The 14,596-nt window shown below is 55.9% G+C and overlaps 1 protein-coding gene across 3 annotated transcripts in view; it reads left to right on the top strand.

Annotated features, from left to right (window-relative positions):
* Positions 1 to 14,596, top strand: part of SH3RF3 (SH3 domain containing ring finger 3) — a 205,346-nt gene that overhangs the window by 144,353 nt on the left and 46,397 nt on the right. For all 3 annotated transcript variants that reach the window (XM_049695843.1, XM_049695842.1, XM_033401643.2), the window contains 3 exons: positions 202 to 275; positions 10,851 to 11,021; positions 12,438 to 12,691. In XM_049695843.1, the coding sequence (XP_049551800.1) occupies positions 202 to 275; positions 10,851 to 11,021; positions 12,438 to 12,691 (499 nt within the window). The remainder of the gene's footprint in view (positions 1 to 201; positions 276 to 10,850; positions 11,022 to 12,437; positions 12,692 to 14,596) is intronic.

Below are 14,596 nucleotides of genomic sequence, written 5' to 3'. Positions count from 1 at the left end.
GCTGCTGCGGGAGGGACGGGGGTCGCTGGCTGCCAGGCCCCCTCTGGACTGAAGGACGGCTACTAAAGCCGGGCAGCGGGACCCGGGCCGTGGAGGCCACAGAGTCAGGCAGCCGAGGGGGCCAGATGCCCAGACTCCACCGCGGCCGCTCCCTACCCCTGGAGCCTTGTCCACTCACTGTCTCCTCTTGTCTGTTTCCAGGACGCCTCGGCCGGATGCACCCCAGTGGCTGAACAGCAGGGCACAGCTCCCAAAGTCCAGCTGCCGCTCAACGTGTGAGCTGCCGTTTATGTTTTTGGGGTCCCAGCCTTCAGCGCCTCCCCCACCCCCGCTAGCGTGTCCACGTGGGGTTTTCTAGCGTGTCACCTGCTTGGTTCTGTGCAGCTCACAGGACTGCTGGCGGGGCCGCCTGGCCAGCAGGCTGGTGGGTTCAACATCACTGTCCCCCCGGCATCCGGTACAAGCGGGGGGCGGGGGGTGTGTCCAGATATTTGATGACACTTTCACTGGCCACCCAAGAAAGGGCCCCAGAGACCCCTGAGGAAGTGGGCCCCGTGGGGCAGAGGGCAGCCAGAGCGGCCGACATCACCAGCTGCCCAGATGCAGCTCTGTGCCCACTGCCGTCCAGTGCACAGCAGCTGCATGTCATCCCCAAATCGAGCCAGATGAACCGTTGCTGGGAAGTGAGATGCTTGTCTGTTTAGAGAATCTGCTCTTGTTAAATGACAGCTCCTAAAAGACGTGCCGTTTAAAATCGCCATTTAAAGAGTGTTCCGAAGAATCACATTGCTGGCTACTCTGTTGTGTGGCAATGAGTTCAGTTACTTGAATGACCGTTTAAGGTGGAGAATATGAATTTGGAAACAACGTGGCAAGGTAGGAGGTTCCCAAGGTCCAGTATGGCCAGAGGGACACTTGGAACCTGTGTAGTGGCAGAACAAAATGGATTTCAAGCGAACGATGCCTTTTGAAAATGCAGTTTGCCAGTCTTCAGAAGGATTCCTAGAAGGCGGTTATATCCGCTGGTACAGGTTCACCTTCTTCGAGCCCAGGCCAGACGCTTACCTCTACCTGGCGGCAGACAGGAGTCCCTGAACATCCTGCTGTGACTGGGTGATTGCCGAAACCAGCTAAGCTAAGGACATTGGGACCTACCTATCTTTGCATAGCTTCCTGAGGGGACGTAGGTTAGTCAGTGGTGTCTCGATGTCTTTAGGCAGAAATCCAGGCCTCACCAACACTGGACAGAGGCACCGTCTTCCAGCTAGCTCTCTGGATGAGTTCCAACGGCCTTCACTCAGACCTGGGGCCGGGGCACCCGGGGAGGGATGGGCAGGGGTCTTGCTCATGAGAACTGGGTGCAGGACTCTTTACCTGAGGAAGCAGGCCTGGTCCATGGGAGACGGTGAGGCCTTACTGTAGTTCCCCAAGTGCAAGGCGGGACAGGAGAGCTCGTTAAGCACGAGGCCCGGGTGTTTCATCTTGGCGTCCCCAGCAAGGTGCCCAGCACGCAGGCTGTCAGTAACTCTTACTTGTTCGGAGAGAGCCGGATCCTCCCCTCCTGGGTGCCGAGGGTCCTGGCAGCAGCCCAGAGCCCCTGCTCTTGTACACCAGGTCAGCCACCCAAGGACGCCACTCTGCCTTGGAGACCCAGTTCCAGGAGTATCACTCCCTGAGAGTCATCAGCACACGCTGGAGGCCTCAGCCACATGCAGACCTTCCACATCACGGAGGGATTTTAAGTTTGGTGCAGAGTTTAGAGGGACTTCTTTCTCCCCCTGCCCCTGCTCTGCCCTGGGGCATGAGGGGGTCAGTGTGGTCCCCAGCCCCCTGCTGACTCCCTCTGCCTCACCTCCAGAGCATGGCCGTCCCTGTTTGGGTGGAGATTTTCATTTGGGTAACAGAAGGGAGTCAGATACATCTTTCAAAGGGTGACAAGCCTTTTGGCAGGAATGTATCTGCTGGTCATGGTGGTCACACATGGACCGTGGCCAGCACGAGCGTACTGGACTACGGCAAGTTAACGCGTGCGTTCTGTGGCCGTATGGTTTGAAGTCAGAGACACCGTACCTCCAGCTTTGTTCTTCTTTCTCAGGATTGCTTTGGCTATTCGATGTCCTTTGTGATTCCGTGCAAATTTTAGAATTATTTGTTCTAGTTCTATGCAAAATGCCATTGAAATTTTGATAGGGATTGCACTGACTCTGTAGATTGCCTTGGAGGGTATGGACATTTTAACAATACTAATTCTTCTAATCCATGAGCACAGAATATCTTGCCATTTTTTGTGTTTTCTTCAGTTTCTTTCATCAATGTCTTATAGGTTTCACTGTTTTCACCTCCTTGGTTAAATTTATTCCTAGATATTTTATTCTTTTTGATGCAGTTGTAAATGGGATTGTTTTCTTCATTTTTCTTTTGGATAGTTTGTTGCTAGATTTCTGTATATTAATTTCATATGCTGCAACTTTATAAAATTCACTGATGAGTTCTAGCAGTTTTTTGGTGGTATCTTCAGGATTTTCTATGTATAATATCATGTCATCTGCAAACAGTGGCAGTTTTACTTCTGCCTTTCCAATGTGGATTCTTTTTCTTTTTCTTGTCTGATTGCTGTGACTAGGACTTCCAGTATTATTTTATTTTTTAGAATTGGGATATAGTTGCTTTACAATGTTGTGTTAGTTTCTGCTGTACAACGAAGTGATTTCAGCTTTATGTATACATATATCCTCTCCCTCTTAGACCTCCCTGCCACCACCGCCCCCCCCCGCACCCGCCATGCCACCCATCTAGGTCACCACAGAGCACCAAGCTGAGCTCCCTGCGCTATACAGCAGGTTCCCACCAGCTCTCTGTTTTACACATGGCAGTGCACATATGTCAGTCCCAATCTCCCAGTTCATCCCACCACCCCTCCCTGTGTCCACACGTCCGTTCTCTGTGTCTTCCAGTATTATGTTGAATAAAAGTGGCAAGAGTGGACATCCTTGTCTTGTTCCTGATCTTGGAGGAATTGCTTTCAGCTTTTCACTGTGGAGAATGATGTTAGACGTGGGCTTATCATATATGGCTCTTACTATGTTGAGATATGTTCCCTCTGTATCCATTTTGTTGATAGTTTTTTATCATAAGGGGATGTTGAATTTTGTCAAACGTGTTTTGAGTATCTATTGAGACGATCATGTGGTTTTTATTCTTCAGTTTGTTAATATAGTGTATCACATTGGTTGATTTGCAGATGTTAAACCATACTTGCATCCTTGGAGTAAATCCGCTTGGTCACAGTGTATGATCCTTTTAATGTATCAATATTTTTGAATTCGATTTGCTAATATTTTGTTGAAGATTTTTGCATCTATGTTTGTCAAGGATATTGGCCTGTAATTTTCTATTTTTGTGGTGTCCTTATCTGGATTCGTTATCAGAGTAATGTTGACCTTGTAAAATGAGTTTGTTTACCCTCCTCTTTAATTTTTTGGAAGAGTTTGAAAAGGATAGGTATTAAATCTTCTTTGAATATTTTGTGGAATTCATCAGTGAAGCCCTCTGGTCCTGGACTTTCGTTTCTTGGGAGAATTTTGATTACTAATTTATTCTCCTTACTAGTAATCAGTCTATTCAGATTTTCTATTTCTTCATGATTCAGTCTTGGAAGATTATACGTTTTTAGAAATTTTTCCATTTCTTCCAGGTTGTTGTTGGCGTATAATTGTTCTCAGCAGTCTCTTATGATCCTTTCTATTTCTTTGGTGTCAGTTGTAACTTCTTTTTTCATTTCTGATTTTATTGGTTTGGGCCAGTTCTCATTTTTTCTTGATAAGCCTAGTTAAAAGTTTGAGAATTTTGTTTTATCTTTTCAAAGAACCAGCTCTTAGTTTCATTGATCATTTCTATTGGTTTTTTTTTAGTCTCTATTTCATCTATTTCTGCTCTGATGTTTATTATTTCCTTTCTTCTACTAACATTGGACTTTGTTTTTTCTTCTTTTCTCTAGTTCCTTTAAGTATAAGGTTGGATTATTTATTTGAGATTTTTCTTGCTTCCTGAGGTAGGCTCATATCACTATAAATTTCCCTCTTAGAACTGCTTTTGCAGTGATCCATAGATTTTGGATCATTGTGGTTCTATTTTCATTTGTTTCTACGTATTTTTAAATTTCTCCTTTGATTTTGCCATTTTGTCCATTCATGTTTAATTTCCATGTTTTTGTGGTTTTCCCCAATTTTTCTTTTGATTGATTTCTGGTTTCACACGATTGTGGTCAGAGAAGATGCATGATATGATTTCTACCTTCTTAAATTTATTGAGACCTGTTTTGTAAACTGGTGTGATTAATCCTGGAGAATGTTCCATGTATGCTTGAGAAGAGCGTGTTTTCTGCTGCTTTTGGATGGAATGTTCTGTATGTGTCCATTAAGTCCATTCTCCTCCTGAGTTTGGTGAGCATCGTTTTGACCATTACATTTAACCCTGTATCAGGTAGATTGCTTATCTCCATTTTGTTTAGTTCTTTTTCTGAGGTTTCATCTTGTTTTTTCAATTGGAACATATTCTTCTGCCTCCTCGTTTTGCCTGACTCTCTCTGTGTTTGCTTCTATGTATTAGGTAAATCAGCTCCTTCAGCTCCCAGTCTTGAAGGGGTGGCCTTATTAGGAGATGTCGTGTGGGCCCAGAGGTGCAATCCTGCCTGGCCACCAGAGTCAGGCACTCGAGGGTCCCCTGTGTGGGCTGTGTGCAGCCTCCCATTGTGGGGGTGCTGCAGCTACTGCTGAGGCATGCTGGTGGGTGGGGCTGGCCTCCGAACGTCCGTGGGCCCAGCCGCAGCAGCTGCTGGGAACTGGTGGGCAGGGCTATTGCTCAGCTGGCCGTGAGGCCTAGCCAAAGTGCAGGGTGGGCGGCGCTTCATCAGGGCATGCCCACTGACACTAACAGGTTAGATGGAGCATTCCAAAATTGCGCCCACCAGCCGGCATTAGCAAGGTAGCCTGAGATCACGGATACGGCTCCCGCCAGAGACTCAGTTCCCAGGGAGCAGCCCACTTGGTTCCCGCCTCTCTGGCAGCTGCTTCAGCGTCAGTAAGTGGGCTGTGAGCTGTTCAGTCTGGTATTCTTGCACTGGTTTTTAGGTCGAGTGAGTCTGCACGTTCAACTCCACTGAGAGCGGGTTTTCCACTCCCTGTGCTTCTGTAGTCCTCCTGGGTATTCTCTGTTGGTTTTCAAAGCCGGGTGTTTTGGGGGCTGGTCTCTCTGAGCGGGATCTAGGGTTGGGGGCTGCATGTGGAGCTTGAATCCCTCACTCCTCAGGGAAGAGACCCGTCCCCTGTCGTCCCTCCTGACTGGATTGCGGTAGCTGGGGAGGGGTTTTCCTGGGCAAGTCCATCTCTCTGCTTCCCCTGCCCGTCTCCACGCTGTCCTTCTACCCTTCGTGGTGGAGGCTCTGTTCAGCCAGTGTTCAGGTCCCTTTCCGAGGAGGTGGTCCCACATGTGGCTGTGGACTTGCTGTGTCCGTGCGAAGAGGCGAGCTCGGGAACTTCCTGTGCTGAACCCTCTCCTCAGCTGATCCTGCCGACTGAGAGCCAGCGAGCGGCACATGTTGCGCTGACCTGAGCCCATGCGGCCCTGGCAGCTAGAAGAGCAGGGGCAGACTCTTCCCAGGAGGAATGGAAAAGAACCTTCCTTACTCCAGAAGAGACGAGCAGGCCTCATATGGAGGTGGAAGGGTGTGAAGTTAATGACGGCATTAAAGTTCTTTCGTCGCTGCTTGATTAGAGCCTGTAGACAATTAACAGCAAGTGAAGATCTTACGTAGGAAAGAGCAAGTAATACGGTGAGCTGGCAGCTCTTCCCACGGTGCCAGGCTCGGTGCTCACGGCCTCCACTGCCGGCTGAGGGCGCCGGGAAGGGGCCTGACACTCCCCCCGCCTCACACAGGGCTGCGTCTGCCTGGAGGAAGGGTCGCCTCTTCGATGGGCCCGAGAGCCCCCTGCCGGCCACCGGGCTGTGGGGAAGAGGCGCTGGGATCCAGACGCTCCCACTCCTGTCTGAAATCAGTACCAACCTTGTGTGTGAACGCACAGAGGCGAATCCCGGGCCTGCTCTGCACGTGACGTGGGACCCCCTGCGTCCTCCGTGGAGGCCTGTGCTGAGCTCAAGGCCTTTGGAAGGAGTGGAAAGGGAGGGTGGGGCGCCGGGAACCATGCGGCTGCTGCCTGGTTCCCCCATTTCACCCAGGCCTGGCTGGGGCCCCAGGTTCCGTGAGGATCAAGGATCATCCTCCAGCTTTCCCAGGATGGCAGCACACAGTGCTGGTGGGTGCGGCTGAAGGCGTGGGGTGGGAAGGGGTGCAAAGGATGCACCCTACCCTGTGGCCGCACTCGGACCTGGACGGAGTGACCCGGCGCACGGCAGGGACCGCAGAGCTGCAGGCGTCGGGCTGGGAGCCGGCTGGTCCCTCCGGGGCGTTTTCTTGAGTCACAACAGGGGAAGCAGATGCCACGTTCCCTGGCCAGCGCCGCCCCAGCGCAAGCTGCACGCAGGCGTGCAGGCCCCTAGTGCAGGAGAACGCCCGTGGGGAGGTGGGGGGCAGAGGTGTTCCAGGTGAAGTCAGATTTGTTTACGTTCCACCCCCCAGCCATGCACACTGAGAGGCTGAACGTGAAATATTGAGACCAGAGGAGGGATTACTCCTCAGAGAACGAATTTAAAATAAAGATGAAGACAGCAAGGGCATTAGTGCCCTGGTGCCACTCAGCACAGGCCCCTCACCTGGAGCCCCCGCTCCCCGGCCTCTCCTGCCCGGGCCTCTCCCCAGCCTCCCGCAGTGCCCCCCACCCCCGCCAGGTCCCTGCGGCCACGGAACCACCTGCCTCCAGCTCGCTGCTTTGTAAACACAGATTCTCCATCTTTTTTGAGCCTCAGTGTGCTCAGCTGTGAAATGGGTGGGTAGCCCAGCCTCAGAGCTCACGTGGGGCTTGGGTGAGACCATGACTAATGCCAGCTTCCTGCGCTGCACCCTCGTCCTGCCTCGGCCCATGGCACCCGAGGTGGGGTGGGGCTCTGCACGCTGCCCCATGGGCGCAGCTGCCCGTCAACAGCTCCCCATCAACAAGGTAGGGCAGAGTTCTGACTCTGATGACTTGGAGGAGGAGGGCGCCTCGTTCCCCCGGGGCTGAAGGCATCCTTGGAAGTAAGCCCCTCTCCCCCACGTGGTTAGTGCCCGAGGGGCACCAGAACCAGTATGTATTAGGGGCACCAGAACCAGTATGCCTCCAAGAAATAAACAGCTGAAACTGGGAAGGAAACCTACTTCCCCCTGCTAGACTCTGGGCGTCCCACGTGAGGAGGCGGGATGCAGAATAGATCCAGTCTGCCTGCAGACTCGCTCAGGACGCGCCTCAGCAGAGCCCGTGGTCCTGGAGGCTGGCGCTCCGGCCGCGGTGGGGCCCGCAGTTGGTCCAGGCCGGTCGAGTCGACTGGTGGTTTCCGCCAGGTTCGCCTCAGTTGCCCGTTTTCTGCCGTTATGACTTCGTCAGGAACCGTGGTGTGTTTCTCTAAAGTACCAGTGGGATTTTGAAAGAAGCCTGTTCTGATTTAAAGGCTTAATCCAGATGACTTGAGGCCCACGGTCTGAAGAATGCTCATTCTTGTGTGATGGGAAGATGCTGAGAAGTCAACACAGACCTTGTTCCCTAATGGCTCGGGGATCCCAGAATGCTGAGAGACCATCACTCGTCCCCGGAAACGTTGCTCTGTCATCTGACGGCCGCTCCCCAGATCACAGACACACACACGGCTCGTCGGCTCTTTGCCGAGGTCTCTGACACTCACTTGCTTTGAAAACCTGAGTTGACTCCGCCGTAGAGGTGGGTGCTGGTGGACGCTGCGCCGGGGGTGGGGGGCCCGCCCTGGGCAGCTGAGACCCCCGAGCCTCACGCCCGCCACCCGGGGTCTGTCCTCTCCCGGCAGGGACGGCGCCCCCTCCTGCAGGAGCCCCCGTGTCCACAGCTCCACGGCAGGTGGCCCCTGAGGTCACCCAGTCCCAGGGGCTGGAAGGGTGGGTGGGGGCAAAGAAAAAGGCCACCTGCCAGGCCCTGGTGGAGGGACCCTGACCCCCCCGGGGCTGCACGCCGGTGGGTATCCTTGTTAAGAGACGCCCTTTCAGCTCCCATGTGGGCCCCTCGTTCCTCCAGCCCCCCACCTCCCTCTGGACCTAGCTCCCTGTGGACCCACACCTGTGTCATCCATCCTCTGCTTCTGTTCGCTTCTTCCCTTTCCTTTCTGGAGAGCAGCCCCTCTGCCTTTCCTTGTCCTCCTGGGAGCACCTCCCAGGGCACCCCTCCTCCTTCTGGTCCCAGCAGTGTGCTTGGACCCCAAATGAGGAAACTCAGAGCCCGCTTCCCCCACTTATCCTCATAGCCCAGCTTGTCCAGCAGAACTCGGGGCTGGATGAAACCGTTCCCAGTGCACACACATGTACGCGCACACACACACACAAGTACATACATACACAGAAACACGTGCACACATACATGAACACATGCGCACACGCGGATGCGTTACATGCACACATACACATGGACACACAACCACACGCACCCCTTTTTCTTCAACAGTCTTGATCTTAGTCTCAAAACCAGAGTCCCTATTTTATTCTTTCCATAGATGTTGATTGCGCACCTGCCTGGTGCAGACACTGTTCTAGACCCTGGGGTGGAGCACGAACAGCACACGAAAGCCTCTACCCCATGGGGAGCACGCTGTGGGGGAGGGCAGATGAGAGGGGAGAGGGGCCCCCAGGTGGAGGATGCAGGTGCAAAGGTCCTGAGGCAGGAGTGTGCGTGTGTGTTCGGGAGCACCTCAGTTTGCTGGGTCCCCTCAGCTGGACAGGCACACGCACCCTCTTCTGGGTGGATCCCTGGGTTCCCTCAGCAGCAGATGGACACAGCCGCAGGGCAGCAGGTGGCCACCTGCCAGGATCCCAGCTGAGGACAAAAGATCTGCCCCAGAAGGACAAGCTGCCAGGACTCCTCACGGGAGAAGGGAACCTGCACTCTCCACACACACCCTCCTCGAGGTCGCCCGCCCTGCAGTCCCGTGGGACGGGAGCCTGGGAAGAGGGGCCTCAGTCAGCAGGACTTCAGCCCACAGACCAGGGGTTCGAGGGAGGTTGCCCAAGTCATGACGCTTGCCCACGTGTCCCCCAGCTTGGCGTCCCCCTGGCCACTGTGGGTCACCGGCAGCAGAATCAGAAAGACTGTTCTCACACCACCGAGGGGCAGAATGAGGCAGACGAGTGAGATCTGTGTTTCACTCTGTTCCTTGAGAGCAGGCCTCATCCTTATTGGCTCGTAGCCCCCCAGGACCAGCCCAGCGGCCCTCCCCCCACCCTCTCCGCCATCCTGCCCCGCGGTGAGGCAGTCTGGGTGTGAACGCAGTTTTCGTGGGACGTTGGTTTATAGAGATTCCTCTTCGCCCTCCAAGAGGCCCGCGAGCAGCACACACGTGCAAGTAGAAGGATGACACCAGCTCTTTGTTGATCGCCTGGTGTCACGTGGCTGGCGTGAATCTTCACCCCAGACAAGGAGGTCCTCCCGATGGGGCCTCGTTCACCCTCCCCGAGGGCCCGAGTCCTTCCTCTTGTCAGATTTGTCTCTAAGACCCAGTCCATCCTCTCACTCCAGGGGAGCAGGGTAGTGGTGAGGCCAGGCCTTCGCCTGGCAGGGCAGGGGCATCCAAGTGGCGTGGGTTTTGTTTAGTTTATCTCACTTTACTGAATTTTACAGCCGGGACGTCTGTGCTCTGCGGGGCTCTCCGCCTGTTCTAGCCTCTTCCTCCCAAGGCCCCTCTGAGCCAGGAGGCCTCCCTTCTCCTCGCCTGACCCCAGTGAGTTGTGTCCCATCTCTGCGTCACCTTGTAAGAGGGGCCCCCAGGGTCAGGAGGGTGCTCTGGGGGTCGGTGAGCTCCTGTCTTCAGGAGCCAGCCCGGGGCGGTGGGGGGCAGGGTGCCCGCCAGGCACATCCTGGTAGGCGGCCCAGGAGACTGACGCTTCTTAAAAATGCCGCTTGGGACTTCCCTGTCGGTCCAGTGGTCAAGACTCCGTGCTTCTATTGCAGGGGGCGCGGGTTCGATCTCTAGTCGGGGACCTACGATCCCACATGTTGCGTGGTGCGGCCAAAACAAATGTCTTTAAATGCATCTGGTTCCCTGTTGGAGTGAAAGCCGCGCCACTTTTCCTGCCCAGATCGCGTGAGCAGTGTATCTGCCTGAGACCACTCTCTCGTTAGGTCACACTCACCGGGTCCACAAAGCCCCAGGGTAGCAGAGCACTTACAGCTGGTGCCTGAGGGCGCAGCTTCCAAGCCCTGGGCCAGGGTTCACACCACTGCATTGTTCCAAGAGGCTTAAAAGAAAAGCAGGATTTCAATTAGCCACAGATCTGAGGAGTCCCTAACTGGGCTGCCTTTTCCTTAAAAGGGCCCCTGAGTCTCTTCCAGCTTAGATGGATGAGTAAGCAGCAGGTGAGATGAAACAAGGAAATCCCAGCCCGGGGCTGCGTAGCTCAGCCCCGTTTTCCCGAAGGCTTTCTTTTGCCCAGAGTGTCAGGCGTGAAGCAGAGAGAAGAGCATGAAGCAGGGGCCCAGAGAGCTGGCGCCACCATCTCGTCTGGCAGGTCCTCCAGGGCCTCGGGCGAATAGTGGGGCCGCCGTGCGCTCCGCCGGCCGGCTCAGCGCAGGGCGTGGGGGCCGTGGCTGCTGGGTCACCAGGGGAGCTTGGTCCCTTCCCTGCCCGCCGCTCCTGGTAGCTGATCCCAGCTGCGCCCCCTCACCGGCCTGCCTCTCCTGCCGCAGGTACCTGGCGCTCTATGCCTACAAGCCCCAGAAGAGCGACGAGCTGGAGCTGCGCAAGGGCGACACGTACCGCGTGCTGGAGAAGTGTCGGGATGGCTGGTTCAAGGGCACAGCGCTGCGGACGGGGCTCTCGGGCGTGTTCCCGGGGAACTACGTGACGCCCGTCTCCAGGTGAGGTGTGCCCATGAGGAGCAGAGCCGCGCGTGGCAGCTGCACACGGGGGCGGGCATTCCAGGGCGGGACCTCGTGGGCACGTGGGCATGTGTGAATGCGTGTGCGTGTGTGCACGTGTGAGTACAGCGGGTGTGTGTGCGAGAAGCACATGCCATTCACACACATGAAGGCAAGATTACATATTCCCAGAAGTTAACCATTATTATTGAGCGGAGCATTATGTGTGATTAATTTCTCTTCTTCCTTGTGACTTCCTGTGTTTTACAAATTTACTGGTAGTTATTATAACCTGGGAAAAGCAAGTTAAAAAATTCGCTAGAGATGACCCAGGGTTGTCAGATGTTTCCATGGAGGGGAGCGTCCACTGCAGGGTGGAACCCTGGATTACCCAGCCCTGGTTCACAGCCCAGGACACGCAGGTCCACTGGAGGCTCGCCCCCGGGCCTCTGCTCTCTTTGGAACAAGACTTCAGGAAGACAACTGAACAATGCCCAAACCTGCACTGACGACGGACCGACTCGCACCTTTGAAGCAGCGGGGAGGGGAGCCACGCCACCCACGGTCCCTCCTGGAAAGGCCCACCATTTGTGAGCCCCATGGCCCCATGGCCCTGGACGAGGAGGCCCTTCTCCCCACAGCTGCTCCGCAGAGGCTCTGCTTCCCCGGGGCCCTCCCACATGGCCCCGGACCCTGGCAGCAGTGCCTGCCCTCCCCCACGTGTGGCTCTGGGGTTTCACGACTGAGATCCTGAGGGGACAGAAGGGACGTTTTCCCAGCTCTTAGACAAATGGAAGGCATTTGATCCCTGAAACCGGACCCCAGGAGCTTCCCAGCCCAGACCCACATGCTGAGAGCTGGTGCACGGCTCAGCGCCGGCACGTGCAGAACAGACCATCAGAGCCCGTCTCGGGGTCCTGTGCTCCTTTGTGTTCCTGGGCTGTCGACACCGGCTTCATCTGGAAAGTATGGGCAAAACCGCAAGTTCCCCGGCGTCCGTCAGGAGCGCAGGGCTTGTCTGCACCCTTTCCTGGAGGCCCCAGAGCCAGGAAGCTGTGTCCAGAGGGAGACGGGTCCTGCCGCCTGCCGCCTGCCAGATGCGTCCAAGCCCATTCCTTCTGCACGTGTTGGGGACACACAGCTGTTAGTTAGACTAAATCAAGGCAGTGGCTCTGGAACAAAATATCTGATTAGCATCATTTCTGTTTCTTAGGGTTCTCTTGCTGTTTCTTAAATATTCGCATCGAGAGACCATGCCATTGTACAGGGGGCTCTGCTGCCAGCCTGAGCTCTGGGCATCGCATGCCTGCAGGCGTCCTCTTGGTGGTACTTCAGGATTTGTCCCCGGACCACGTGGCCTGTGTGGCGTGGTTGCATCTGTGCCCTCCCCTGACTTCATTCTGTTTACTTCCTCAGGGTTCCTGTAGGCGGGGCTGGGCCACCCCGGAATAACGCGGTCGGAGGGTCTCCGCTGGCCAAGGGGATGGCCACAACACTTCACCCAGGCGGTGGGAGTCTGAGTAGCCCGGCCACGGCCCTGAGGCCGGCCCTCCCCCTCACCATGGCCCAGGCTCCGGCCCAGCACCAGGCCGTCTCGCCCGCACTGAGCAGTTGTCTGCGGCACTCAGTTCAGCCGGCGGCCAGCCAAGCCCGGAGCGCCGGCCCCCCCGGTATGTGGCAGGCTCCCACGGGCCTCATTCTGCTGGAAAATTTGAGGAGGGTGGTCTCAGGGTCAGAAGTCGTGAGCATCCTTTTGGCCCAGGTCTCGAGCAGTCCATGGAAGGGCCCGTCGTAATCATGAACTTCTGCTGATCTTGGGGGATGTGTTGACTTAATCATGTTAGCCTGTTCTGGCCGCTGGAAGGGAGTAGAGAATTCACAGGCGTTTATACACTTCATGTAGCCAGAGGACTGGGTGGACCAGTGAGGTTACCTTGGCGCCTCTGGGCACCTTCGTCAGCCGCTGTGGGTCACCTACGTCCAAATGCCAGGTGCTAAGGGGGTCTCCCGATTAGGCAGCACCCCCAGGACAGAGCTGGTAATGAGACAGATCCACAGGGTCCCTTCCTGAAATGCTTTGAGGCTGGAGGGAGTGATGGCCATCGACTGTTCACCTTCATGCGGCTTCACCAATAGGCAGACTGACCAGAATTCAGGAGAACCCAGGTCGCTCCCAGTGTAGCGTGAGATGACGGAAAGTGTGGGGTGGATGGTGCAGGCATGAAGAGGGGTTAGCACGTCTTGCTTGGAAGCTTGGCAGTGAGCTAAGAGGAGCTGCTAAGCGTGGCTCACATGATGCTCCTGGGAGCCAGGCCAGTAACTTTCCGACACGTAGAACCAGTAACATTGTCACCATGTAGTGACAAGGGACCCAGGACAGGAGAATGTACCGCTGAATTTCACTTAAATGACACAGAATTCCTTTTCCCACCCCAGCCTCATTCTCAGAAATCATCTCTCTTCTTTTCAAAGTAAGGCTTAAAGGATAATAAATGTAAATTCTTTAGAGCAGTAAAGTACACTGTTTTCTAGACTCTGGCCAGCCAGAGACGGCCCGCTAGGAGTCTCCAGAAAGCATCTCCTCGGTGTGAGAAGCCCAGACGACACTCAGCACAGTGGGGCCACAGTCCCTCCCAGTCGCGGCCAAGGGACACGAGGGGGGCGGGTGTCCGGGCGCCCCCCGCCCCCCATTGTCGGGACGCATTGCTGAGCGCTGGCGGGAAGCCCAGCGTTTCAGAGCCAGCCCTGCTCTCAGCCCTGGGACTGGCCCTTAGGGAGGCGGGGCCAGTGGCGGGGGGGGGGGGTGCGGGCGCTGTGACGAGGCTGGTGAGGGGTCGGTCCTAGGCAGAGCTGCCTGTAGCACCCAGGCAGGGGGGAGGGAACAAAGGCACAGAAGTGCGAGAAGCGTGTCCTTGTCCTCCAGATGGAGCGGTGCAGTGAGGGCAGCAAGCAGGGCGGGTTGAAGTGCTGGGGGGCAGCGGGGGTCCTGCGCTGGGGCCCCTCCTACCGGGATGGTGTGCGAGGACGTGCCCCCGGCGGGCGTGGCGCGTGCTCAGCGCAGCCGCCGGTACCGTCCTGTCAGAGGACAGCCCTGGAGCGTGCAGGGCACGGAGTCAGCAAGGCGAATGTGATTCATTACCAGCGGTCAGGGCCAAACTCTAGTCCAGGCCGCGGGAACCCCCAGGGCTTCTGAACAAGAGGTGACGCTTTACCAGACGTCCCTGGGCACAGTGGGGAGGAAGAGTTGGCTTGGGGACTGGCGAGGTGCTGCTGTCCAGGTGAGAGGTGACAGTGGTCTGGCCCCAGGGCTGGGGTTGCAGAACTGGGACAAAATAATGAGCTATTAGGGGGCACAGGGGCCACATGGAAGAGCTGGGAGGGGCAGGGCTGCTAGTGCAGTTTGCCGGTGCCGTCCCCTGACCTAGAGGCGCCCAGAGGGGTCTGGCTTACGGGGGAAGGTTGGCCTGTGGCTCTGAGGGGTGTCGTGGGCGCTGGTCCACTGTGGCCCTGGCTGACCTGGACCGGCCTCCAGATGTGGGGCTCCCGTCCGTGTGTGAATCCCCCCTCGCCACGGT

Source organism: Orcinus orca, chromosome 13 (genome assembly GCF_937001465.1).
Source record: "Orcinus orca chromosome 13, mOrcOrc1.1, whole genome shotgun sequence".
Classification (NCBI taxonomy): Eukaryota; Metazoa; Chordata; class Mammalia; order Artiodactyla; family Delphinidae; genus Orcinus; species Orcinus orca.
This window is presented reverse-complemented; position numbering and strand designations above follow the sequence as displayed.